Source organism: Leptosomus discolor, chromosome 11, assembly GCF_034619465.1.
Source record: "Leptosomus discolor isolate bLepDis1 chromosome 11, bLepDis1.hap2, whole genome shotgun sequence".
NCBI classification, from domain to species: domain Eukaryota; kingdom Metazoa; phylum Chordata; class Aves; order Leptosomiformes; family Leptosomidae; genus Leptosomus; species Leptosomus discolor.
In genome coordinates, this window is record NC_141401.1 from 154982 (window position 1) to 182271 (window position 27290).

The window sequence follows — 27290 nt, forward strand, 5'->3', positions numbered from 1 at the left end:
GACCAGCACTTGCCGTCACAGCCACCCACGTTATTCAACCGCCCTCCTGTAGCAAAAGAGGGGCCGGGGCCGGGGCCAGGGCCGGGGCCAGGGCGCCCCTCGCGGGGCGGGGCGGGGCGGGGCGGGGCGGGGCGCAGCGCTCTGCAGCTCCCAGTGACGGTTCGAGCAACCCGGCGCGCTCGCCCCCGCGTGGCCCCGCCCCGCCCCGCCCCGTGCCCGGTGAGGACCCGCCCTCCGCAGCACAACCGGCTCCGGCCCCGCCACTCCCGCAGCGCGAGCTGCCCTGCGCCTCGCGCAGCCGCCGCGCAGCCCTGCCCTTCCCGGCGGCCCTTGCGCGCTTCCCAGCAGCCCGCGCGGCAGGATGATCCACGAGCTGCTGCTGGCGCTGAGCGGGTACCCGGGGGCGGCCTTCACCTGGAGCAAGCGCGGCGGCCTGCAGGTACGGCCCGGCCCCCGCCCGGCCCCCGCCCGGCCCCCGCCCGGCCCCGCCCTGACCGCTGATTCCCCCTCAGGTGTCCCAGGAACTGCCGTTCCTGCACCCCAGCGAGACCAGCGTCTTGAACCGGCTCTGCCGCCTTGGCACCGACTACATCCGCTTCGCCGAGTTCGTGGAGCAGTACACGGGACACGTACAGCAGCAGGTGGGGCCGCCGCTCCGCGCCGCTGTGTTCCCGGGCAGAGCGCAGCGGGTGCAGGTCCGGCCCGGCCGCGCGGGTGTCCCACGGCGCGTACCCGCGCTAGCACAAGCAAATGCGCGTTCCCGAGCAGAGCTCCAGAAAGCTCTGCGCGATGCAAATAAGGGAGGACGCAGACCAGCGAAAGATGGACCACATGTAAAATCTCATTCTTGGAGAAGCACACTATAATAATGTCTGGTCACTGCAGACAAGCCAGGGCTTGTGAACTGTACAGGATGCTCATCCCCATGTTGTAGTGAGTCCTCCTCAAGGTTTCTGAAGAGCTTTTAGAACCGGGAGCCATGCCTAAGTACAAAGAAGCACTGAAGTTACCAGTGGTTCCCAACACTTGTGCATGTCCACAGAAGAGCTAAATATAACTCCACTCAAGTAACTCTGCTTGTGCCAAACCTCTGGGGTTTCTTTCTGGGCACTTCCTGGTGGGCTAAGGTGCATTTCAGTATGTTTGCACCACTGGCTGCTGGTGTAATGCTGCACAGAAGCTCCATTACTCTTTAGACCTGCACTGACGTCTGGAGAGCTGATACAGATTTTATTGTTTGGTTTCAGGACCATCATCCGTCTCAGCAAAACCAGAGTGGATTACATGGCATTTATTTGCGAGCCTTCTGCACAGGTCTTGATTCAGTGCTGCAGCCCTATCGACAGGCACTACTTGACCTAGAACAAGAGGTAAAGGAGAGAGACTGGAACAAGAATCTGTCCTGCTGCTGACAGATTGTGGGAAGTGGTCATTTCTGCAGTTAATATGCTAATTACTCTAAAGAGGAGACAAGGTTTTTTTCCTTTCCACATCAGGGATGCCTTCCAAATTATTCCTGTGAGGTGCCATGGTAAATCATTCTTCCTTCTAATAAGTATTAAGTCCTCTCTACTTTTAGTTCAGTAAGTGCTCCATCTGCCTCAGAGTATTGTGACTTCTATTCTCAGTTGTAAAGGTTTTGATTAATCTCTGCTAGATTAGCAGCTGCCATATCTTGTGTACTGTCACCATCCAGTTGTTGTTATGGCCTAAAATGGGACACAGCCCAAAAATATGTGGGGGGAAAAAAAAGCTGTGGGAATGAAAGGTTTGGAATATAGAGCCAAACGTGCTTTTTTACTTATCCATACCTTATTTTAATTTTCATTAATTGCTTTGTTGTTCTTACAGTTTCTGGCTGACCCACATCTTTCCATCTCGCATGTTAATTATTCCTTGGACCAGGTAGTGCTCTTCGGTTATTATTATCACTTCTTGAGTCTAATAAGAAAGTGGGTGGGATAACTAAGGGTTAGTCTGGCATGTCACGCCATTTCTTTTTAATGCCTCTACATTTGTAGTCCCTTAATCATGCTCAAAGGATCACTTGCACTTTGACACAAAGCTCAGGTCCTCCACCTTGACCCTCATATGTTCCTCACGGCCTGTGTTTAGCCTGAACTGCAGCTGGAATATAGTAACTTCAGGCATCTTGCTCCAGTGGAGGGAGGACACACTTCCTAGACTTTCATGTCACGGTTTTAATTTGTGGGGGAAGCCAGATGATAGTTTCATTAAATGATTGTAATCAGCTCTGTCCACACTTACTCAAGTGTAGTTTTTCTCTCTTCCCTTGCTTAGCAGCCTATTTCAGTATTTTGCTCCTTGTTCTGCAGTTTCAGTTACTCTTCCCCTCTGTGATGGTCATGGTGGAACAGATCAAGACTCAGAAGGTACAGTAAAATTGTAGTTAGTTTCTCTTAACAAGTTTCCTCTGTAGCTAATAAAGTTCTTTCTGCCCCCATCCCAGACCTTTAATACTAGGAAAGAATGTGGTTTCAGTAGGCCCTATTCCTAGTGCTACTGTAAGTATTGAATAACTATTTTGCACCCATTTACACTGGATTTGACTTTATTGGTATGATCTTTGACTTGCATGTTATAGACACAATACATTTCATAGTACAAGATTCTGCTGGTTCGAATTTCTTTTCTGAGTCTCTTTTCTCCCACGGTCACCTGAAAGAAAAAAAAAAAAAAAGGCAGAAGCTAGTTTTCAGAAATGCTAACTTTTTGTTAAGGAAAATTTTTGAGAAGCTTGGGTGTAGAGCCACACATAGAAGGCCTCTTTCTTCACTACATGGAGTATGTTACGTCTTTCTTTCTGTAAGACTTGTGCAGCTTGTTAAGGTATTTTCTTGTTAGCTGAAAGCATAGTGTTTCAATGTCTGAAAAGGTCAGTAGAGATCCAAATAACAGACCTAGTCTAACCATGTTTTCTTTCTGCAGATTCATGGATGTCAGATATTGGAGACAGTCCACAAACATAGCTGTGGGGGGCTGCCTCCTGTTCGCAGTGCTCTCGAAAAGTATGTGGATACAGTAAAGCTTTTATTTCATTCTTCTGAAGTGGGGGTCAAAGTGTTTATCTTACTTGTGAAAACAGGCTTGCATGATATAAAAGTAGGAGTAGCATGCAGGGAAAACTGTCACAGTCCCTTTGATTTCTCTAAAGCAGGCTTATGGCAGGAATTAAGGCTTTCTCCATACTTTGGCCTTAGGGCTGAGGAAAGTTCAGACCCTATGTTTTTTCTTCTTTTGAGGTCTACATGTACCATTTTGCATATGGTAGACCTGTTACTGTTTTTTGATCCTTCAAAAGGCTAAATGTGACTGGGTGAGTGTTGCTAGTTTTGCATGTCCTTGGGGAGAAAGTCAGACTACTTAGAAGATAATTTCTGTTCATGCTGAAATGGTAATTGAGTAGAAACAGCAGGGCTGGGAAGCCACTGCAAACTTACTGATACTTCTGGTGCACTAGCAGATCTGTGTGGAGAAGCCACATAGTCAGGGCATATTATAATTTAGTTTTGCAAGTGATTGGTCCATCTTTCTCTGTTTAAAAAAAAAAAAAAAAGATAGAATTCCACATTAGCCATTTAGCACTTGCAATATTGCCTGGACGATTAACTGGACTTTCTAGAATGCTGTACAATGAGGTTTTGATTACTGCCTGCAGAGGCCCCACTGTCTGTTTCTCTTGACCTCAGGATTCTGGCTGTGTGTCATGGAGTCATGTATAAGCAGCTCTCTGCCTGGATGCTGCATGGATTGCTACTAGACCAACACGAAGAGTTCTTTATCAAACAGGGCCCGTCTTCTGGAAATGTCCCTAGCCAACCTGAAGATGATGATGATGACCTAGGAATTGGGGGACTTACAGGAAAACAGTTACGAGAACTGCAGGACCTGGTAAGACTGCAAGTCATAGCTTGGCATCCTTTGATCCTTGGGGAACTAAAGAAGAAATACGTTGTCTTCTGCTTCAGTCTGAGCTATGCTAGACTGGACACATACTGAGACCTGGTAGGATGGCAAATCAGTAGAATATTGTAATAGGTTGCAACTAGGCATAAAGGACAGAGACCTATTGTTTGGCACAGTTGGATAATCTCGGGGCGGAAAGCTGTATGGATGGTATCTGCGTGGATGCCGATGTCAAGTAATTGGAACTGCTGTACTCACCCTGCTCCTGACTGACTTTTTTCTGATTCCTTATGGTCAGCAGTGTGATCTGCTCAACACAGGCATTGGTGGTAGTGTGAGCAATTGCAAGGGAAAGGGTGTGGGGAGCTTGGGTGTGACTTGATTCACACCCTTTCTATTGGCAGCTGGGTCAAGTACCTTTCTTGCACAACCACTTGTTGTGCAAATGTTACCTAACAGGGTAATGCTACTGACATTACTGAGGAAAAATGTGCTCTGCAAGAGTCAAGAGGCTGCTAAGAACATGTCCAGGGTGCTACGTTAAGCAAGGGAGCAACCTGCCAGTATACTGGTGAAATGGGGTAACTCCTCATGTAGATACCACACCATTAGAGTGCCCTTGTGCAAAGCAGCTTTCTCAACGGAGTAATCTTCCACACTTTGTACACGTGAATGGTGTCTGCATCAGGGACCAGTGAGGAGCAACTGCAACTCTCTAAATTCACACTCTAGTTTACTGTGAGACAACATTTTGTGAGCACCCGTGGTGTTAGTGTGCTGCATGCAACTTGGCTGTGAACACACAGAAGATTCACCCCTGAAACGCCCTGTGTTGCATACTAATAATTCAGTGCCCTGTACAAACAGTCTCTGCTGAGGACAGACTACCCACAGGCAAAAACAAGGGAAAACTTTTAAGAGGCAGTTAGTGAAAAATCTATTATTTCACTATATCGAATATAGGAAGAATGTGAAAATTGGTGAGTCTTCTAGGTCCATGGTGGAAAATGTAGACATTAAGATGACACCAAGAGCACCTAATTAACTCTCTTCTTCAGTATTATTGACTAACAGTGTTGGCAATTCTTCAGTCAGAGAGTAAAATAAGAAATCCTGAGTATTGATGGCATAGACCAATAAAATACTTGGGGATTTCCTCACCTAAAAGTGTCAGAAGAATCTTAAGAAAAGAATCGCCAAGCTGTTAATATCAGTATACAAACTCATATGGAATTCTCATATTAAAATGAAGAATTCTGTAGATGGCAAACATTCTCAAAAATTTATTAGCACGATGTTTTTTGAATCATGGAACGTAATTCTCCAGTAACAAGAAAGCCAAAAGAAATAATCAGTATTGCTTCTCTGAACGACGGTCTTGCCTCTGTACTTAGAGTTCTTTATTAATACATTCAGAAAGAAGTTAATAACTTACAGTATTCTTTTAAACACCTTTCACAGGAACTGAGAAAGTTGCCTAATTTATGCTTCAGATCTTTAACCTATATTTGCTCAGTAGTGGAGGTGTTTACATGTGGCCTGTATCACAAATGTTCTAGCAGCATTAAAACATACAGGAATGGGTGTAGGGGAGGATTATTTTTCATAATGCTAATTAACATTGTTATGGCTGCAGAAAAACTAATGTAATGCAGTTGCAACAAAAATTCCCTTTGCTGATGTAACGTTATCCTTTGGGAGAGCCAATTTGCTGCTATTCCACAAAGGCTTAGCTTCTCCTTTTCCCGCTTCTGCTCCCCTCTCTGATGAAAGCGTCTTCTTTAGGGAGATCTGTTAGTGCATCAGAAGCATTAAGAAGTTTGCAGGCTTACTTAAATGATGCAAATCAGGTTTGCTACCTTTCTGCTTCCTTGCAATATACTTGGATTCTGCCTCCCCCGCCTTTACACACCTTTTCTGTCTGTTTTTCTCTCACTTTTTTTGCTTGATTTCTTTTCCCTGGGGTCTCGTGACAGCGCTTGATTGAGGAGGAGAACATGTTAGCTCCATCTCTAAAACAGTTTTCTCTGCGAGTAGAAATGCTACCTTCATACATTCCTGTGCGGGTTGCTGAGAAAATCCTCTTTGTGGGAGAATCTGTCCAGATGTTTGAGAATCAAAATGTTAACCTGACCAGAAAAGGTAAGGAACATCTTTCTTGCAGGCTTTGCTCAGTTATGAGTAATGACAAGTATCTTCCAGAATGCTGTATTAACAAATTCCTCAACAGTCACTGACTGTTAGTTGATATTCTTCAGAACATACAGCTGGTGGTACCAGAACAGAGCAGTGGTCCCAGTGTTCTGCTTATTGATTCCAAGATATATAAGAACAGGATGAGTAAATAATAACACTTTCCAAACGTAGTCTCCAGCAACAAATCACCATGTGATTTGCTCTGGATAAATAAAGCGATTGCACAGGTCGTGTTTTTCTTTTCAGTTTGCATCCCTGTCCCTGGGGGGTGCAGACAGAAACAAGGGCACATCTTGCTCCGAGTGTTTAAGATGCAGAATCGTGTCATAGGATTAAAACGCATCCACAAATGAGAGATTGATTGCAAGGTAGTTCCGAAGGTTGCTGTGGAAGACAAATGATGAAGATGGAGCCTTGAAGACAGTAAGAGAGAGGCAATTCCAGCTGATGGTTCTCTTTGAGCGCCTGATATGTTTACATTGGAGATGGTTTTGGAAATACATTGCTACACCAATTGGGGAGGACTGCTGTGGAGGCTCTATCTTGAGCTTGTCTTTGCAAAAGTGCTCAAATGACTGGAGCGACACTGCAGAGAACAAAGGACCAATTGGACTGTTTTCTTGCCTTAGCAGAAGTGAGGTGAAAAGAAATTGGTCTTCTAGCTTAATTGGTTAAAAAAATAAATAAATACCCAAGTTCAAGAAGAAGGATAGATTTGAAAGGGGCAGGGGTAGGTGAAGAACCAAACCAACTGGTTAATGTGGCAGAAAAGTTGCGAGTTGAAAGATCAAGCTTCTAGGAAAAGGGCTGTTAGTGGCAGTCATTTACATAGAAAATACTTTCTTGGGTTTTTACTGAGACCACAGCGCTGCCATGTCAAGTGTCTATACTGTAACTGTACTTGCAATAGTAATCTTGTACCTTGGTACTTGTACTTTGAGGCCTCCCCAACTTCACATGTTCCTCGCCAGACCTGAGATGGTGCTGCCTGGACAGCCTTTCTGTGCTGCAAGGGGTCTGCACTTCTCCAAATGGTACTCCTTTTTATTGTCCAAACCGCTTTTCTTGTTGCTGCATAGGCTCCATCCTAAAAAACCAGGAAGACACTTTTGCAGCAGAGCTACATCGACTCAAGCAGCAACCGCTCTTTAGTTTAGTGGACTTTGAATCAGTGGTTGACTGGATACGGAGCACTGTTGCTGAGGTAAGGATCCTAGGAAGGGTAACTACTGTACAGGCTGAGGAGCTCTTCGGTTCTGTGAATGACTGGGAGAAGAAGGGGGCACTTTAGAATCAGTGATTGAATAAGCATGTGAGTGCTGCAGGTAGCTTTCATGTTCTTATGGGGCTCAGAGTTTCATGTTACCTCAACTTCTAATGACAAAAGGATGTCAACAAATACAATGCACTTTCATGGGGGGAAGAACCATGTTTGGGGTTGGTTGTTTTTTTTATTTCACTTGAAATGACTTCAGAACTTTTTATCATGCTTTCAGCATAACAGAGGGCATCTCACTGGACAAATACTTTGCTTTGGCAGTTTTCAATCTTTTTTTTTTCACTTGGGGCAGGTAGGGGGACCTGAGAAGATGGGGAGGTTAGAAAAGTGAGAATAAAGCTAAGGTGGAACTGATTTTGTAAGAATTTGTCCTTTTTTTTTTTTTTTTTTTTTCATGGGTCTTCATGTTTCTTAGGCACAGTTCCTTGCTGATACACATCAAGAGTGTTCTAACTAGTAGCATGGGCTGTCTACACACAGGATTCTCAGTGTGTTTTCTTGTTCTTTATATAGTGTTTTATATAGATGCTTTTTTGTATACATCACAAGTATTTTAAGACAGCTTCTGTTCTCACTGAATGAGTTTAGATAAATCTGAGGGAAGGTTTCTTTTGTTTTGTTTGTTTTTTGTTTCCTCACTAGCATCTTTGGAAACTGATGGTAGAGGAATCAGATTTACTAGGACAACTGAAGGTAATGCAACTGCTAGCTTGTTTTTGGTAAACCCCTTTAATTTTTTTTTTCTTCCTTTCTTTCTTTTTTAATGGCTCTTTCCCCTTAAATACTTTACGGTCTTAGACTATGCACTTTCTTCTTTTAGGGAAAGCTGTTTTCATTTTCCAGGTCTCAAGAATGAGCACAGAGTGATAGAACTTGGTCAGAGACAGAGTTAGAGGGGGGAGCGTGTGCGTGGTTTTATCGTTTGCATCTTGAAGCAAAGGCAGTGTTGACTTTTTGGGCACTGCATAAAATTCAGAGCTCTCCAGCTGTGTTTTGAAATGGCAGCTGTCGTCAAAGCAACAATAAAAACGGATGCTATCAGCTACGATGCTTAAAATTTCTGCTCAGTTTCTGATATGGTTATATACAAAAAATTATCTCCACAGATTATAAAAGACTTTTACCTTTTGGGAAGAGGCGAGCTGTTCCAGGCCTTCATCGACACTGCACAGCACATGTTAAAAACACCACCTACGGCTGTAACTGAACACGGTGAGTGTTGCTTATTCACTTAGCAGACTGTCCTCTCTGTGGTGCAGTAGGAAAATGGTTAGCCACGTCCAGTACAGAACAGGTCTATCTTATCCTCTAGAAGTTGTCGTTATTTTGAAATAACAGCACTTGTGAATTAGAATGACTCACAGAGCGGGTGAAAATAACATCTTAGAAACTTTCAGACGACAGGTTTCTCGCCACATTTGAAACTGGAATTAAATGAAACTAGTGGAAATAACATGTCGGTGGTGTCTTTTATGGCCGAGCATAAATAATTAACGGGTGCAAAATTAGCACTAGCTGCATCATCTTGTGTTGATGTCTGTGCTCTCGTTGTCAGATGTCAACGTTGCGTTTCAGCAGTCTGCTCATAAGGTGCTGTTAGATGATGACAACCTTCTTCCTCTGCTTCACTTAACCATTGAGTATCATGGAAAAGAGCATAAAGGTATCTACTTGCATTTTTAGTGAGTTAAGAGGGGAGATGATGACCTTGTTTTCAAGTCCTACTACTTACCCTTCTCTGAAGACAAGTATTACCTTGGTTCCTTTTGCATCCCTTTGTGATGGTGTAGCCTTCTTTGCCTCTTCTTACTCTATTCTTTCCCCTTTTCCTTGCCATGGTTGTCTTGACTGAGAAGACGACTTAATTCAGCACCTCATTTGATTTCAGATACTTCTCAGACTCGTGAAGGGCCTTGCCGGGAGTTATCTCCACGTGAAGCCCCCACATCTGGATGGGCAGCTCTGGGCCTGTCTTACAAAGTTCAGTGGCCACTGCACATTCTCTTTACTCCTGCTGTTCTGGAGAAGTAAGTACTAGGTATGGTCTTTGTATATTCATCTATAGGGTCCCTGATCTCAGGCACTCACTAATGTGTTGGGGTTTTTTTTCCCCTCTCTGTGGAGAGAAGGGCAGAGCTGTAATACTTTATCTTGCTCCTTGAACCTTAAAATTACTCTTTCCACTTATTGACGATACTAGTGCTCACGACAGTAAGACCTGCAAGATGCTGACAGATCTGCACTATTTTATAGAAACAGTGCTACTTTGACAAGATATCGTCACCTCTTCCCTCCTTAAAGAGAAATTAACTTTTTTTTTTTTCCTTAGGTCAGTAACCAATATGAGCAAAAATCTGTTACTCTGAGATGGGTCATCACCTGACCTGCCATGTCTGTTGGTAGGCAGCCACCTCCTGTTTCTTTTTCCAGTCTTGCATTGTCACGTTCTCTGGTACCTGCACCCAAGGATGATTTTTCTCTTCCTTCCAAAATACAACTTCCTATTTTTTGACTGTAGGTACAATGTGGTGTTCAAATACCTGCTGAGCGTGCGACGAGTCCAGGCTGAGCTACAGCACTGCTGGGCTCTCCAGATGCAACGCAAACACCTGAAATCTAACAGAACTGATGCCATCAAGTGGCGTCTGAGGGATCACATGGCTTTCCTTGTGGACAATCTTCAGTATTACCTGCAGGTCAGGACTGTAGAGAAAGGTGAACTGTATCAGTTAATCAGGAGCTGGCAGAAATGCATAGAGGGAGGACTGAAGTCCTGCCTTTCAGGGTTCAGATTCTTTGTACCTTAAGGAAATCAGGATTTCCTTTGGAACAAGTCTAGAAGTTTTTCTGAGTTCCCCGACTTAGTGCTACAATTATAAAGCTTTTGGACTTGTGAATCAGTGTTACTGGAAATGCAGGAGTTTTGGCTCTCTGGTGCTACTAAACATTTGCAAGAAGCCACAGTCATCTCTGAAGTAGCATCATTAAGATAGCATCCTAGCTTCTTCCCTTGCCCCTTTAAGCGAACTCTAGTATGAGTTAAGTGACAAGTCATTTTGGTGTTTGTGTTGTTTGGGTTTTAAGAATTGACAGAAGCCATATCCTGACCATTTGAAATAAAAAAGAAACTTCTCAAATGTAAACACCAGTTACTAGTAGCATGATTTTGTGAGAATTTTGTATCATTTTGTTAATAGGCATGACAGCTGAATTGAGGGGGCCTGGCTTTCTAGATTCTCCACTGTACTCTGGCTGAGCTTTTGCCCTGCAGCCTTTGCCCTGAGATTCCAGATAGTATCGCCCAGCGTAAAATTCAGAGATGACTACAATCAAATATGTTTCTTTACCTACTAGCTATATACTTTTTCAATAGTTAATCTTAAAGAAAGTGACCATTTCCCTAGGCATCAAAAATTGTCGTTCTGTGACCCCACCCCCCTTTATGTACTACTGTTACATCTAATTCCCCATTCAGGAGGCAGAGAGGTGATCCTCAGCCTCTAAGGCAACTAGCAATAAGGAAATTAAGTTTCTTACACAGAGCTTCTGGGTAGTCTGAAGTATTCCCATTCCTGAAGATACTAATGAGACTTCTTTACATACCCATCAGGTGGATGTACTGGAATCTCAGTTCTCACAGCTTCTGCAGCAGATAAATGCCACGCGAGATTTTGAGAGTATACGATTGGCTCATGATCATTTCTTAAGTAATCTCTTGGCTCAGTCGTTCATCCTCCTAAAACCTGTAAGTAGGTTTTGTTTTCATCTTTTTCTACAAACTCCAGCTGCCTTAAACACACCTTTTTGAACTGATACGACAAACCATCTCTTTTAAAACAGATCAGTGATAATCCCTTGCAGAGCACAGACTACAGTCCTAGGAATAAAGCAGGTATAAACTAGAACAGATAACACCAACATTTACAGTTGGTGAGCATGGACGCTGCATTCCTGGCAATTTTAAATCAAGATTATTCCAGTGTTTGGTTAACCTTATTTCTTTAAATTTTGTCGCTATGTTTTTCTCACAGGTAGTTCTATTAAAGAAGTACTAATTAGTATAGTGCTGGGAACTGTTCCTGAGGGACTCATTCTGAAATGCATTAGATTAAGAAAAATTCCCTCTCTTACTTACTTTAGATGATAAAAATAGTTGAGAAGTTCCCGAGTGGACTTTAAAGGTAATGTTTATTGTTGCTCTAGTCAAAAATACGTTAACAGTGTTGCCAGTACTTTTATTACACATGTAGCCTCACAAAAACATTCCTAAAGAAGGTTGCTATCAGTGAAACACACTGATACCACAGATTTTATGTTTCATTATTTTGCTTGGTCTCTGAGGCTATAGCATAAAGGTGGCAGAATACTAATTATCCAGTCTGCAACTTTTAAGTGTTCCAGTAGTTATGTCTGAGAGACATTTGGGCTTTCTTAACACTCCTGAATGCAAGTTACCTTGACCAACTGATGTAAAAGAAATCTCCAGTTTTGTGGACAGTGAATCTAAGGCCTTGAACCACAACTCTTGCTCTTCATTCTTCCTTCTCAATCCCAAAGCTGCAATGGTAGCCTGCTGGTTGGCTAGGGAAGCCAGTGTTGAACTTCTGTGCCTATGTAGACGGCTTACGCTCAATGCTGTTTCCACAGTAACGTCTGCAAAAGGTTAAGGGTGGGGGGAAAAGATGCAGCATAACATTCAAGTTCTTTTTTGATAGAAAACCTTACAAAAATGCTACAGGTGCTTTAACATTTTCTTTAATGATTGAAAAGCACGGTATCAGCAACATCTCGATTATGAGTGCCGCAACTTTGCGGGTACTAAGAACAGCTTTCTCTGGGTTTGAACTCTGTTTAAACTACTATCTTGGTTTTTTTTTTTTTTTTTTTTAATCCCATGCAGGTTTTCCACTGCTTAAATGAAATTCTGGATCTTTGTCATAGTTTTTGTTCTCTGGTCAGTCAGAATCTGGGCCCACTGGATGAACGGGGAGCTGCACAACTCAGTATTTTGGTGAAGGTGAATCTACGTTTATACGGTCCTTTCTTCTCCCATGCAAACAGTTGCTTAAGCAGTCATCTTGGCTTTCACAGCTGTAGAACAGGAGTGAGTTTAAGCTGAGACCCTCTAGATGAGTGCTTGTGGTGATTTTAATTAAGCAGCTGTTCCTGAGTCAAAAATTCTGTGTGCGCAGAGAAGAGGAATGTGGACAGATATGCAGAAAATTACCCTATTAGACTAGAAAGGAGGTGGGCACTGGTTGGTGCCGCTACCCCTCCTTTTGGATACCTAGCACCTAGTAACTATTGCGGCTCACAGCTTACCTTACGTCGGACCACAAGCATCACTTCTCTTGCAGTGATTCTTGAGGCTGTTAAAAGGATCATTTAGGCATGAACAGAGATGAAGGCTTGCTTGCTTCGTTTCTCTCTTGAGAGTGCCCAGAACTGACTTCTTCTAATTTGCAGGGATTCAGCCGTCAGTCATCGCTTCTCTTCAAGATCCTCTCTAGTGTTCGCAACCATCAGATAAACTCTGACTTAGCACAACTGCTGCTACGCTTGGATTATAACAAATACTACACCCAGGCTGGAGGAACCTTGGGCAGGTAGGAATATCTTCAGGGTTGCTTGTAGCGTTATCCTGAGGTACTTTGAAGCACCAAGTGATCTAAACGATCATAAGACATTTTAATTGATTTTGTAAACGAAAATAATTAGAAGCAAAGTGTTGCTAAATACTATGACAGAAAAGTAACAAACCAGCATGAGTTAATTTTTCATATGCTTTCTTTCGAGTTTGTTTTGGCATGAAGTTGAACTAGCTGCTAGCTTGTGTTGGCTGAAGAATGCTGACGTGGGTTGATAAAGGGAGGTCCTTTCAACACTTAGTTAATATTGTACCCTTCTCTTGCAGTTTTGGGGTTTAAGCACTGAGACCTTTTCTTCAGGCTGTGACCAACAATGCTTCAAGCAGTGGAGACTGGTGCTCTTGGAGTTTGCACTCAACTGAATTTTTCTTTGTAGCTGGCTCTCGCCTGGTGAATGACTGTTTCAGAAGGAATTGGCAGGAAGTGCCACTTATACAAGGATGGCCAGGGATTGCAGAAAGCTACTCCATTTTTTTCTGAACTAGGAAAAACATGCTTTTCAGCAGCCCTGCATAAGTGCTTCTAAGGAGGCAGTCTGTGCCTCTTCAGAAAGTGAAAAAGCAACAAGAATTACGATGTCTAGATGCTTCAGCTGGACTATGATCCTTTGCAAGTTGGAGTATGGAGGAAGTAGTCTATTGTTCTTGGTTAGGAATGAAGTTTTGGCTGTATTCAGAAGTTCCAGTTGGGCAGTAAACTGATTTACAGTACCCACTGTCTGGTAATCAAATACATACCTCCAGTCAAATGCAACAACTGCAATAGCAGTTTGAGGTGAAGGGGGAGGGAAGAAGGAATAGATGAGTGTCTCATATGATACACTGTTGTAGCATATCTGTATAGGTAAAGGAGCCACTGCTGCTGTCACATGCTTTCTCTATAAAAATTAATCCATTTTGTGCGCTAAAATTACATACATCAAGACAGAAGTAGGAGCTTTGCCCTATTCAAAGTACAAAGCTCCTTCTGCTGGCAGAAGAGTGTGCTAGAACTAAAACTAAAGAGAAACTTAACTAGGATGGCAGCTCTAACTGTACTGTTTTCACTCAAAGACTCTTTAGAATGCTACTACTGACTATCATACTGAGCCAAAATAAAACCATCTTGTCATGCAATTTTGTGGAATATTGTCAATGTCTGCACCCAAGTGCAAAGGGACAAGAGTGGCACAGCATCCTATTTCAATGAAAAGCACTATCTGGCAGGAACTTCTTGCACGTTGCTAAGGTGTCCTAGCCTTGCTGTAACAGACTGTCTTGCACTAAGTCCATTTGGATGAGTGGCAGAATAGAGCCCTCCCGACCGTCACTTGGGTGACAGATTTTTCTCTTCCTTTATAATTGACTTTGTGTTGATGTCAGCCTTTGCTGAAAGTAGAATATTAGTGCTGTTCAGCTCAGAGAAGTGTAAGCATTTCTTTTCTCTCTGCCATCCTTCTCTGGAAGCATGGCCCTGGAATAAATTTAGATAAAGGAGGAGTCCCAGCAGCTACCACAAGAGATTGAACATTTATTTCATCATAAAAGTCCAGCAGATAAAACTATATACAGTAATCCATGCACACTGTCCAATTACACAACCATTTAAAACCTGATTAAAACACAGTCTGCACAACAGTGGGACAGCAGGGCAAAGTTTTAGTTTAGTGGGGAACATAGTCATGTTTATATTTTGGATGCTTGTTGTAGCCTACTCTCTCCCCAGCAATAAGGCTCTGGATCACCCACTCTTGTGAGACAACAGGCAGCCGTAAAGCTTCTGCGCACTTCAAGACACCAGCTGGGCAGGAAAAATCAGTCACCACCACGTCATAAACACCCAAAGCAATATCTGCACAGGAGGAAAGACAGGCATCTATCAGGTGAAAAGAAGAAAAAGGATCTTCTCTGCAGCAGAAGATCACTGTGTTTCACCACTGTGAACCTCTCTTCTATGTCATCTCACTTGTAGCCAGTGGATTGTCTTTGTGAAAGTTAAGACATGCTCTACAGCAACACTGCACCTTGCAAGTAGAAGATTCCCACTAGTCCAGATAGAAATTAACAGAAAACCAGCAGCCAACATTACAGGCAGGACTAGACAGCTGTGAGTACTAAGGCCTACATCCCACATGAAGAGGGAGAGACAGTCGAGTTCACAACAAGGAAGCACAATTTTAGTGGCCTACAGAAGGTCCAGGAGCAACTCTTTGTCTATTTCCCCCTTTCAACATAGGCTGGAAGCTGATGGCTTGTGTCCTGAATTGCTGCAGCATCTCCTTCTCTGGAAGGCAGGTCTTCCAGATGTAATCTTCTAGATTACATTCAAGCAGAGAGCTAGTGTCTGCACTTTGCCTTTTTTTATGCTTACAGACAACCTTGTAAGCCATCCAAAATGGTTTTAAGCCATCCCAGACACTGCAGTGGCATGGGATTCCCAACTACTAGGCCTGAGAAAGTGGCCAATTAGTACCTTTGTTGTGAGCATGCGAGTAATGCTGTTTAACGGATGCTGCTCCCCCTGTCATGAGGACTTCAGACCACAGATCCAGGAAGTTCTGCTGCTGGTCTGACACCAGGAGAACCTTCAGGTTATGGAATGGGTTTTCTCGTGGGTGCCTGTAGAATTAAGAAGAGAAATGCAGACTGCTAAGAATATCTAGTAGTCTGAGACTTCTATTTGAGGACCACTACCTACTTCTTCTAGTCACGTGACTACCTCCCATACTGGTTCTTTGAATATCTTGCATACAATGACCTGCTCTCTTACCACCCTTCCCAATACACTTGGAACAACTATCCTGTTTATAGATATTAAAACAGAGCGAGACAACATTGGTGGGGTGTGTGTGCAGCAGCCTCAATCCAGAGTTGGGCTAAGCTCCTCCTTAGTCCTGAACCACGTTTTCTGTGCATATCCAAAATGCCTCCTGTTTGACAGGCCTGAGCAGGCAGGCATTGGTCTCCTGCCCAAAAGCCCAAACTGCTTCTGTCTGTCCCTCACCTTGCCTGAGGAGTCTGACCTGACAATTGTTCTCTCAGAACAGACCTACTGGATTAGATTCCATAGAAAATGCAGAAGCTGGCTTTAAAACGTACCACAGGAAAAGGAAATTGCAATAGTATTGCTCTCCTTGCCTCCCAAACATTACAATTCTCTCTGATTAAATGCTCTGTCTGTGGACTCAGATCACGGTTACTTGGCACGCACTTACCATTCTAGCAATTTTTGCTCCTGGAGGCTATAGCCAGCTGGCAGAAGGTAATTCCGGTAATTCTGAAGCTGGTTAGCATGACAGCTGTCATGGACCCAGATATGAGACACACAAGGGATCCCCCTGGCAAGGCACAGCAAGTATTTCCGAGTTCGACAATGCTGGTCCGCAATTAAAAGACACTGATACGCTGCGTTACACTTCAGGAGAGATAGACAGACATGTAAACAGGAGACAACGCTTGCAAAACAAAAAAAAACCCAGAAGTCAGAAGTTATCCTGCTGCTAAACACTTTAAAGAAGAGAACAATTGAAACCCTGATTTTCACAGCCATATTATGTAAAAGGTGAATTAGATAAACGGATTCTCAAAATCAGGAGTACCTGTAACAATCACCTACCCCAAGCTATACAGATCACAGGTAAAAACTCTGCCCCGTAGTTTTTGTATTGTAACTATCTCTTCCAGTTCAGACAAAGGAGAAAACTCATCTTTTAGTTTGAGACTCAGTAAGTCACTAGAGAAGGCTCTGCATCCTCATGCTCCAAGAACAATTTACCCTCTCTATTAAAATAAGTAAAAGTGACACTAAATGAAATTAGTTGTCCAAGTAGATCTGGTATGTGCAGAGTGAAGAGCTCTGCCTCTCAAGCGTTCTGAGGCACAGACCTGTGGTGAGACCACATCTGGAGTACTGCACCCACTCCTAGGTTCCACAGTACAACGAAAACACAAGATGTACTGGAGCAGGCCCAGGCAAGGGCCACTAGGGTATCTAGGCACCGGAGCATCTCGCATACAAGAAGGGGCTGAGAGGGCTGAGCTTGTTTAAGCTCAAGAAGGGAAGGCTTGGGTGGTCTTATGAATGCATATTCATGACTGATAAGATGGTATATAAAAGATGGAGCCAGACTCTTCCTGGTGTCATCCACTAAAAGGACAAGAAGCAACAACTACAAATTGAAATACAGGAAATTCCACTTAATTTTTTATTTTTTTTTTTTTTTTTTATATTGGGGGTGGTCAAACACCGGATCAAGCTGCCCAGAGAGGTTGTGGAGTTTCCATCCTTGAGGATACTCAAACCCCAACTGGACAAGGACTTAAGCAATCTGCTCTATTTGATTCTCCTTTCAGCAGAGGGGCTTGGAAAGAATTTCATCTTGTCCACTCTCAACTATTCTGTGACTATCACTCTAGATTACAGTGTGAGCCCTTACCTGGGTTTCATTGAAATCTTCCAGGATATAGCCAGCTCCTGCTCGCAGCTGCTGTGCTATGTAATGTTTGTCATATGGGGTCATCTCCAAGAATTCTACAGCACAAACAGAAAGTTAAATTTTTGGCTATAATCTATCTGCTTATGTCCATACAATCCTCAGTCTACAGAGTCCTCATCCATTCCAGTAAGGGACCCCGGCCTTTCTCCCAAGAATATCTAGAGAAAACTCTTGGAAGAGTCAAAAAAACCCAAAACAACAAGGCAGTGGCAAGGGAAGCATAGCACTAGCTGAGTGAGCGCCTTGTCACTTTTTTCATGCTGCAGTTCACTGCATGAAACATGACCCCAGCAAAGGTGAACTGGAGCAATTAGCTCACGCTCTCAAGTCCTGTTTGCCAGCACTATCCCTCATCTCAAAACCTTCCTTCTCATATTATACTACTCTGAGACTGCTGATCTCACACCTTTCTTAACTTGCTGAATAGCCCTATGATCAGCACTGAGGTGTGCCACATTTCAGGCTGTAAATTCTCCAAAACAAAGACTGAGTCTTGGGTCCTTTCTGCAAAGGATTGAAGAGAAAAGGGTAAAACAAGCACTCACACAAAAACCTGGTCAGACAGCATCCAGTGTTTTTCCTAAAGCCACAGCATTCCCCTTGGTAATGCAATGGATAAGATTTGCCTCACCTTCTTCCTCCTCACTACTCCCTGCAGGACCATCTGATGGCTTCTGGTGATTGACCAATTTGTCACCGGGTGTTGCCATGGTGAGGAGAAAGGCATAGCCCAAAAAGAGGGTCTTATTGTGGGGCAACGGTCCATGATGGTCCTCCAGTACTGGGGGATCTACAGCATCTACACCTTCACAGGTGCTTACAAACTCTCCAGCTCTCACAGCCCCTGCAGAGAGACAGAAGCACCATGAGTCTCAAAAGTCAGGTTCAGCACAAAGACCCTGGGTAAGATTTGGGGTACATTCAACTTCGATTATTTTACTGGAGGAGACAGAGGGAGGCAGGATTGGAATAGGATTACGCTAGGACAGGTAGGGATCTTTCACCCTTCTTTTGGTTGCAAAGAATCTTCAAATCAAAACCTGAATGACTAATAGGACAATGTTCACCAGTCTATCTGAAACAACACTTACTGATGTGAAGGGTCCCTTTAACAGACAGGCATTTCAGGACTGACTAAACAGATAAGAGACAAGAAAGGAGAGAGGCAAATCACAACGTTAAGGTCAGAACATTTCTAAAAGGCAGAACTGAAAAGATGGCAGAGAAGTACTCAGACTATGCTAAAAATATCTCAGGCTGCTGAACATATCCTGGGAGAATCAGTCTCAAATCCTGCAGGTCAAACAAGCAATCTTGTACTTTTTTGCTTACAGGAAGTAGAAAGATCAATTACAGAAATACCATGTAAAAAAAAAAAAATAGCCGAATGCAAGTTTAAAAACTGAAAATAAGGTTTTCACCAGGCTTTATCATTGCAGACTTGCGGCCACGTTTAGCTGGGGATCTCTCATCTTCAGAAGCAACAAGTTTCCTTTTCCCAGACAGCGTGCCTGGTGGGATGCGTGGACTCTCCTGCCCTTTACGAGTGGGAGTTGTGCTGCTGCTGGAAGCGCCAGGAGAACCAAGGTTACTACGTCGTTTCCGCTTCCCCTCGACGAGATTATCTGTAACACAGAATGCAGAGATCGGCCACTGGCTGTCACCTAACTCCAGAAGCTTTCACCCTACATATCTGTGCAGAGGTAGCTAAACTCAGTAGTACCTAGAAGGTACACGCTACGACCCTCTGACAGAGAAAAGCACAAAAAAAAAAGAAAAAAAAGAGTATCTTGCTTGCGTATCTTTCTTCTCAGGCCCTGTACCCTGCCCGTCTCTCTTCCTCCTGGTACTGCTGAAGTGTTTGTATCGTAGCAGCCACCCACCAACTCTAAATGAGTACACCACAGCAAGCAGCACTGTGCTAAAAGCAGGCCACTCTCCACAAGCCGCTTGCTACCACTAAGTCTCCGAGCAAGACTCAAAACAATAAAAGGATCTCAAAGATCCCATTATAAAGTACTAAAAGTATTGTTGAATACCCAGAAACATTTAAACACTGGTAGTTCAGATCAGGAACTAGAAGCATCTCAAAGACACAAGATGCAGAACAGCATAGCCAGAAGCTCAACAGCACCTCCCCTTACCGAGACTGATGTCAGCTGCTTTGGTCAGGGGGGTGACAGGTTCATAAGGACCTAGCCCAAACTGCTCCCGGAGCTTATTTCCTTGTTCCAGAGACAGTATAACAGCCATTCGTTTGTACCACTTCCTCTGGCCTTCCTTTTCAATGCAGTAGTATAGCTCTCCAGATTCCTTCCGGTGCCCCTTTACCACACCTGATAAGACAGTAAATAACACCCGTTAACCAACTATACCCAGGCCTCTCATCTTCCTGGAAAAGCACACATTTCCCATTGCATTCAGCAACTCAGAAAAACCAAGGATGGAGCTCAAGCACTGCTCTTACCTGCACTAAAGTACTCATCCTCTGAGAGGGCAGTCACCTCCGTCTCCAGTGGGATAGGATCACAGAGTAAAATATCTTTTCCTAGCACATGACATTCATATCCATCATCAAAGAGCAGCTTGTACTTTCCTGCCCCAACATCTTGGGTAATCATCCCGGAATAGAAGTACCCATTTGAGGACCACTTTGCTACAACCCTGAGGCCCACAAAGCTGCTCCCAGAGGATGAGTCTGCGCAGTGTGAAGGACCAGTCACCGCTTGTAGTGGGATTTCTGGAGAGTCACTTCGACGTAAGGCACAGAAGCCAGAAGTATCAGATTTTTCCCCTCCATCTGGCAGGTGAAGTGAACCAGTAAATGATTTCTCCTCAGGTGATGCTGTAGTTGAGAGATCCTCCACACCTGGCAGTCCAGCTACATCTCTGTAGGAGAGAGAAAAGCACTTCCAGAAGGATCAGGAAAAACAGTTACTAAACAAACAATACTTGGGCCAGATGCTTGCAGCTGCTACATGCCATCACCAAAAACTAGCTCCTGAAACATTCAGTACTCCTTTTGCTCTGTCACATTAAGACAGCAGCTCCCCATTCTCTTCTTTGGCCATAACTTAAAGTTACAGTCTCCTTTTTCCAGTGTACCTTGTTCCTGTTGTTCGAGATGGTGGGCGGCCTCTTCTTCCTCGCCCTCGAGCTGTCACAGGTGCTTTGCCACCCTGACGAGTGCCAGGCATAGAGTCCTCCTCTTCCTCACAAGGCAGTGCTCCTGTCTGGCTCACTCTGAGTGGAGATGCGGGCTGACCAGCTCCTTTCCTAGGGCTAGATAATTTACATGTTCATTAGGATCCCCTCCATTTCCTCTATGATCTCACAAGTGGTCAAGAAGTTTGCGTCAGCGCTGCTACACTGGCAAGAGCTTAGGCAAAGCAATGCCTCACAAGGAAACAAACTATTCCTTTAGGAAGAACAGGTAAGAAAGCAAAAGACTATCTCCTTATTTCTGTTTGTCAAGTCGGATCCTTCCCAGAAAATTATTGGTTTAGGATCTACCCTGCTTCACACTCCACCCAAGCCAGCTGTTCAATTCTGCAAAACATCTGTTCTTCCTTTCCCAGGGCTCTGCACATACCTTAATTTTCCCAAAATGCCTCTGCCAATGGGTAAAGCAAACTCTGCGGTTTCTGTCCCACACACTTTGCCTTTCACAGCTCCAGTTCCTCGCCCTGAGCTGCTGCTGCTGCTGCTGCTGTGCGTGGCAGAGTGACCACCGCTTGTTCCACTGGACGTACGGTGGAGGCTCGAGGCCTTAGATGAGAAGGAGCTGACATCACCAAGGTCCCCTGAGGTCAGTGATGAGCCCACTGCAGTTCTAGAGGAGGACGTGTCAGTCTCACACTCCTGGCGCTCCACTACAGGCTCCTCAGTTTCCTTAAAAAGAAAAAGCAGAGATTCATCCAAGGTGATGCACTTGCTAGATGGAAGCTCTACAATCACCAGGCAAAAGCACAGACAAGTTGAGACCACAGTCACGAAACTGAAGATAGCCACGCAGACTTGAGTCTGGACTGACCAGTGGTAGACAGTGTGTGTCTCACTATTGGCCTGTAGCTGCTCTATATAAAGAAGTCACACTAAGAAATCAGTCAACAGGACAGAGCTTGATTGGTATCAAGTTAGTATGGCTTTGAATAATTCGCACCCTTTGAGAGTGTAACAAATACGAAACACTAGCAGACTTCGGTTACTAATAATCCAAGATCAGTTTCAGACAGCTGGTCATCTGGAGCCATTAAGTTTTATGGATATAAAAATATGTATCTACAAAATAAACTTAACTATTTTAATGTTACAGTAAGTGATTTCATGTGTAGCATGACGTGTAGGTGTGAAAGTATAAGCTTTGCACTGAACTAATTTATCCCTTTGTCATTACTTGTTGCAACAACACAGCACAAGACTTATGTCATTTATCTTTACAACTCAATAGCAGTAACATTTTATTGCTAGCAGACTGATAGGATTACTGTGCACATCAAATCAGCATTTGTCACCTATCTTTTGAGATTCCCTAACAATTTTTCCGATTAATGAATGGACACACACCAATACAAGTGTGCTAACAGTAGGCTTGTTTATTTTTTAAGTTGCTTTTTGTAGACCTCCTAGGTAACTGGTCCACAGGACTCAAGAGACTGCAGTTAAAAATGACACTGAGCTGCAAGACAGGCTAAACTACCTTACATAGTTCAATTTTACAGGCAGAAGCAATTTTTGCTTACTAATAGAATTTCTGCCCCTTCTGAAATCTCTCTATTCCAACAAAATCCTAAGAATTTTAGAACACCTGGATGCACATAGTAAAATCTTTTGTTCAGTACTTCAGGAAGAAAAAAGTCAGTGTGTCTTCAGAACACAGTAACAGGCATGAAATACATCAGCAACAAATACACGGCTTTTGCCACGCACTAAAGGGTCTACTTGTTTGCTCGTGAAGAAAACTTTGTCATCGCAGCACACTGACTTGTTCACTCAACTCATTTTCTGCAGCCATAACACATTCTCATTTTAATTCATTTTATTTTTCAGCCAATGTATCATTGCATTTAGCCCTAGAAACAGGAACTTGCCTCAACTACCTTTCGTTCCACCTCTGCACCATTTATGTAGTAAACGTCTGTTATAACACGAGTAACAACAGTGCGCACTTCTCTAATAGTTCGCATGTGGCGATGCTGAACTCGGCCTTTGGGTGGGTGAAGAAGGTTAAACTCCTCCTCTCCCTGTAATAAACAGGACAAATGAAAACCAAAAGAGATCACAGTGGAAAGCAAGTAATTTCTGGGTAGAGCTATCTCTGCAGTAGTTTCTTCACACCGCGTTCAAGTACTGGGGTAGGGAACCTTTCAGCACCTTGTTACACATTAGATGCAACAATACAAGAGACCCTAAACAAGGGAGACATGAACACATTTTGCTGACAGGTAGAGGAAAGGAAATCGTAGCAGTGCAAGCAGGAAACAGCAATCTTGCTTAGCTGTTTCATTCTCAGACATGTGGCCAGTAGGACTAGGGGAGTGATCGAGGCCCTGTATTCGGCACTGGTGAGGCCGCACTGGAATACTGTGTGCAGTATTCTACAAGACAGGCATTTGAGGTGCTGGAGCGTGTCCAGAGAAAGGAATGGAGCTGGGGAAGGGTCTGGAGAACAGGTCTGGTGAGGAGCAGCTGAGGGACCTGGGGCTGTTCAGCCTGGAGAAGAGGAGGCTGAGGAGGGACCTCATCGCTCCCTACAGCTGCCCGAGAGGGGGTTGTGGCGAGGTGGTGTCGGTCTCTTCTCCCAAGGAACAAGCGACAGGACAAGAGGAGCAGCCTCAAGTTGTGCCGGGGGAGGTTCAGATCAGATATTGGATATAAAATGTCTTCACCAAAAGGGCTGTCAAGCCCCGGAACAGGCTGCCAGTCACCATCCCTGCAGGTGTTTAAAAGACATCCCCAAGCACCACGTCTACACGTGGTTTAGTGGCGGACGTGGCAGTGTTGGATTAACAGCTGGCCTCGATGACCTTAAAGGTCTCTTCCAATCTAAACGATTCTGTGATTCTATGAATGTTGCACTGCATATTTACAGCCCTGTTAATCTACTGTTTTCCAGAGGACACGCTGCTATTAACTCAAGTTTAGAAAAAAAATAATTTTTCTAGTTTTTGTGTTCACAAGAAAATATACAAACTGTAACTGCAAAGCAGTGATTTTTCTTGAGTCTGTAATACTTTCTGAAATACTAATTCACAGTTATTCATCTTGTTAGACCATTCTCTGGGGGAGCTTGCCCCTCGTGTGTTTACCCATTGATGTTGGACACAGTGGCAGAACAAGCTGTCAGAAGTTGGTTGGTGCAAAACAGAAGGCATCAAACCCTTCATTCAAAATTTAATGCAATTCCTCTCTCCGTCCAACAAAAAGTGAAGTTTTTTGGGTTTTTTTGTTTGGTTGGTTGGGTTTTTTTTACACCATTAACTACATCTGGACACAAAAAAAGGCCACCAAAAAAACAACCACCCAACCAAAACTTGTCATATTTTTCCAGAAAATAAATACAGAGACATTTACTTCCCAAACTTACACTGTCCACGGAGTACTGCTACCTTAGCACTTGTGTACAGTCGATACAGGAAAGCTTGCAACATTAACATTTTAAAGTGGTCTTTCAGCTTTTTTCAACCTACTGTTAGTGAATTTACTGGCTAAAGGGTTACTTTACTGTTTTAAAAGCAGTAAAATTAAATACAGGCAGCCTTCATCCCACCTGACTGTGCAGAGAGTCCGCGTCCTCTCCAGACGCATTCATAAACTTCTCCCCACTCTCCTCAGTCTGGACATTTGCATCTTGTCGCCCAGGTCTTTGCCCAGACATACTGGTTCCCACTTCCACCTGCCTACAGATTTCTTCTGACGTTTGTGTTGCTGTTGTAACGGTTGTGGGGGTAAAAAGACTGTCCCCTGTAGTTTGAATCCCTTTATTCTTGGTGTTTGCCCACCTCTCTCGGCTTTCATCAATTTTAACAGCCTTACTTGGTTTCTTCTGCATTCTTCTCCCTTCTTCTGCCTGAGTGTTTACAATACCACTCTCCACAGACTCTCCATCCTCTGCACCAGAAGGCTGTTGATGGCAGTCCTGCTGCGTCCTCTGAGGAACCAGGACCTGTCCACCACTGTCATCTGCCTTGTGTTGCTGGCACTGCCAATCACTGGGATTTTTATGTAATTCATTGTCTTCTTGTGTGCCGGGAAAACTGAACAGATTCCCCCTGCAAACCAGTTATATACAGATCAAAATTATTGATTAAAAAAAAGACAACCAATACGCTGCCACTCAAGTGAAAGCACTATATAAAAAAAAAGCCCTGGCAGACATACAATTGCTTAAGATTGCACAGATCTCTGCGAGTCTCAACTTACAAAATAACCTTTCAACATCTCTCAAGTGATTCACATGGCAGGAAGAATGGCTGACACTCATAGAGAGCTAATAAAGCAATCTACATTACACACATCAGGCACCAACTATGCAGCATGCTTCTGGAAGTCATGCCATCTTGGAAGTTGCTACAGGCTGCTTCAGCACTTCACTGGCTTGAAACTGGTAATCACACCTAGCGAGAAGATGCATTTTCATCAGAATTTGTCTGCCCCTTCAAAAGTGTTATCAGGTACAGTACGGGACTGTATACTGAGCCTTACTAGAAGTATACATTTGACTTCCCTCATGTGCTTGAGGACTTTGAGGAGTGACTGTTTTCCGCTCTGTCTGTATGGTGTGCTCAGGTGGCCAAGAAAGCCAATGGCATCCTGGCCTGTATCAGGAATAGTGTTGTCAGCAGGAGCAGGGAGGTGATTGTGTCCCTGTACTCGGCTTTGGTGAGGCCGCACCTCGAGTACTGTGTCCAGTTTTGGGCCCCTCTCTACAAGAAGGACACTGAGGTGCTGGAGAGGGTGCAGAGGAGGGCTGCCAAGCTAGCAAAGGATTTGGAGCATGTCTCGTAGGAGGAACGGCTGAGGGATCTGGGGCTGTTCAGCCTGGAGAAGAGAAGGCTGAGGGGAGACCTTACCACTCTCTACAGCTGCCTGACAGGAGGTTGCAGCAAGGCGGGGGTCAGTCTGTTCTCCCTAGTGACAAGCGACAGAACAAGGGGAAATGTCCTTAAGCTGCACCAGGGGAGGTTCAGGCTGGATATTAGCAAGAATTTCTTTACTGAAAGGGTTGTCAGGCATTGGAACAGCTGCTCAGGGAGGTGGGGGAGTCGCCATCCCTGGGGGTGTTTAAGAGACGGGTAGGTGTCGTGCTTAGGGACATGGTTTAGTGGTGACGATAGAGCTAGGACAAAGGTTGGACTCGATCTTGAAGGTCTCTTCCAACCGAAAATGTTCTATGAATCTATGATTCTACATCGCCCAGCGCTGGAACTCCCTATTCATTACAGTCTTTAGTATAACTGTGCAATGCTCTTGAAATATAGGTTACTCTTTCTCCGTAAACCAAGACTTCACTGCTCCATTAAAATACAGAATGGAAAACACTAAAGAAGCAGTTTTCTACACCTAGTCCTCCAGTACAGCCCTTTTCAAAGCAACCAGAGACAGCAAACATTGATGGACTTGGAAGGGAGACAATAGCAGAAACAATAACAAACACAATAGGTCAGAAGACCTTGGAATAAGAGAAAGAAAAGGTATTTCAACATCTGTAAGTAAGATCCCAGTTCTCCCAAGGCCCAGATTTTACCAAAGCATATTAGCCAGCTGGAATCACATCGTTGCTTAGTCAAAAAGGTAAGTCCAATTACCATGTGAGATACAAACATACGGTATATACTTACCCCATTGTCCCCAACCTTCTAAGTCACCCAAAGACAATGACTTAGTGCAATTTCTTATATGTAGAAAATGCACACGTGCATATAAATCCAACCAGGACTGGCAGGCAAAGACTGTGAGGAGTTACCTAAACGAAGAAGCGGAAAGACCATGACCTCTGGCCTCATCCTCTCGACGAACTTCACAGACACGACTAAACACAGATGGTGCTTTCTGGGAGCTAGCAGTGCAGATTTAAAACAAACAAACAAACAAACAAACAAAAAAGCATCAGGGAGTGAGAAAATCCCTTATGTAGCAAAACAAGAGTTCTCTAGCCCCTTGGGAAAACAAAGAGTATTGAGCTTGCTGACCCATACAGCCACAGAGCGAGCGAGATGGTCAGTCTCAAAGGTCAAGAAACAGGCTACAAATTGCAGAAGCATTTCTGCCATTTCTGCAGACACCCTAACACCAAGAGCAACATAGCAATTCCAGGTAGTCTGGAAAACTGCAGTGCCATCAGGAGTTTCACCACCTACTACCTCCGGTACCCACCAGCAGACACAGTTAGACCATTTACAGCTTACTTGTCAGGATTTTCATGACACTGCAAAAATATTGGGAATGACGGTCATAACGCAGACCCTGAGAGATCAAGTTCGACCTATGCCTAACAAAGGAAACCCATCCTCAACCAGTGAGGAATGCCTGCCACTCATCCTCAGCACTGAGGCATGATTACCATCCAGCACGCAACCCTGTGACAAGAGATACTGAGTTCATTTCAAAGCCTTCTCACTGCTTCAAACCATTATACTTCACTCAGATGACTACAAGTCACTATCCTCTGACACAGGTTATTATCAGTACTTACAAACCATACTCCCCAAAAGCTAAAATCAATCAATGCTAGGCATTAAATGTGAGATAAAGTAAGATACATACA

The 27290-nt window shown here is 44.0% G+C and overlaps 2 protein-coding genes across 4 annotated transcripts in view; one reads left to right on the forward strand and one right to left on the reverse strand.

Moving 5' to 3' along the window:
- The first annotated feature begins 361 nt into the window (after positions 1-361).
- TUBGCP4 (tubulin gamma complex component 4) lies at positions 362-14144 on the forward strand. 2 transcript variants are annotated; one of them, XM_086471532.1, is made up of 18 exons: positions 362-439; positions 513-641; positions 1248-1370; positions 1852-1905; positions 2337-2393; positions 2950-3029; positions 3711-3912; positions 5904-6069; positions 7203-7327; positions 8045-8095; positions 8509-8614; positions 8958-9065; positions 9291-9429; positions 9921-10098; positions 11013-11147; positions 12303-12419; positions 12869-13008; positions 13317-14144. In XM_086471532.1, the coding sequence occupies exons 1-18, from the start codon at positions 362-364 to the stop codon at positions 13327-13329; spliced, it is 2001 nt and encodes a 666-aa protein (XP_086327658.1). In that variant the 3' UTR covers positions 13330-14144. The 2 variants fall into 2 exon arrangements, with proteins under 2 accessions (XP_086327658.1, XP_086327660.1); XM_086471534.1 differs by lacking the exon at positions 13317-14144 and having other exon boundaries at positions 9273-9429; positions 12869-13012.
- Positions 14145-14539: 395 nt separating this feature from the next.
- Positions 14540-27290, reverse strand: part of TP53BP1 (tumor protein p53 binding protein 1) — a 30101-nt gene continuing 17350 nt past the window's right edge. The window contains exons 15-27 of one of the 2 annotated variants that reach the window (XM_086471295.1): positions 26490-26595; positions 24294-24795; positions 22615-22767; positions 21117-21415; positions 20630-20806; positions 19992-20413; positions 19669-19860; positions 18946-19149; positions 18156-18368; positions 17465-17559; positions 16244-16443; positions 15502-15647; positions 14540-14880 (exon numbers count right to left, since the gene is read on the reverse strand). In XM_086471295.1, the coding sequence (XP_086327421.1) occupies positions 14693-14880; positions 15502-15647; positions 16244-16443; positions 17465-17559; positions 18156-18368; positions 18946-19149; positions 19669-19860; positions 19992-20413; positions 20630-20806; positions 21117-21415; positions 22615-22767; positions 24294-24795; positions 26490-26595 (2897 nt within the window). In that variant the 3' untranslated portion in view covers positions 14540-14692. The remainder of the gene's footprint in view (positions 14881-15501; positions 15648-16243; positions 16444-17464; positions 17560-18155; positions 18369-18945; positions 19150-19668; positions 19861-19991; positions 20414-20629; positions 20807-21116; positions 21416-22614; positions 22768-24293; positions 24796-26489; positions 26596-27290) is intronic. The other variant, XM_086471294.1, reaches the window with a different exon arrangement.

What these genes read in the sequence shown, in the direction of transcription:
- TUBGCP4 (XM_086471534.1), top strand. Translation starts at nt 362, where the DNA reads ATGATCCACGAGCTGCTGCTGGCGCTGAGCGGGTACCCGGGGGCGGCC. An exon ending in TACGGCTGTAACTGAACACG is followed by an intron (nt 8,615 to 8,957) that starts GTGAGTGTTGCT and finishes TCTCGTTGTCAG; the next exon opens with ATGTCAACGTTGCGTTTCAG. An exon ending in ATCTTCAGTATTACCTGCAG is followed by an intron (nt 10,099 to 11,012) that starts GTCAGGACTGTA and finishes CATACCCATCAG; the next exon opens with GTGGATGTACTGGAATCTCA.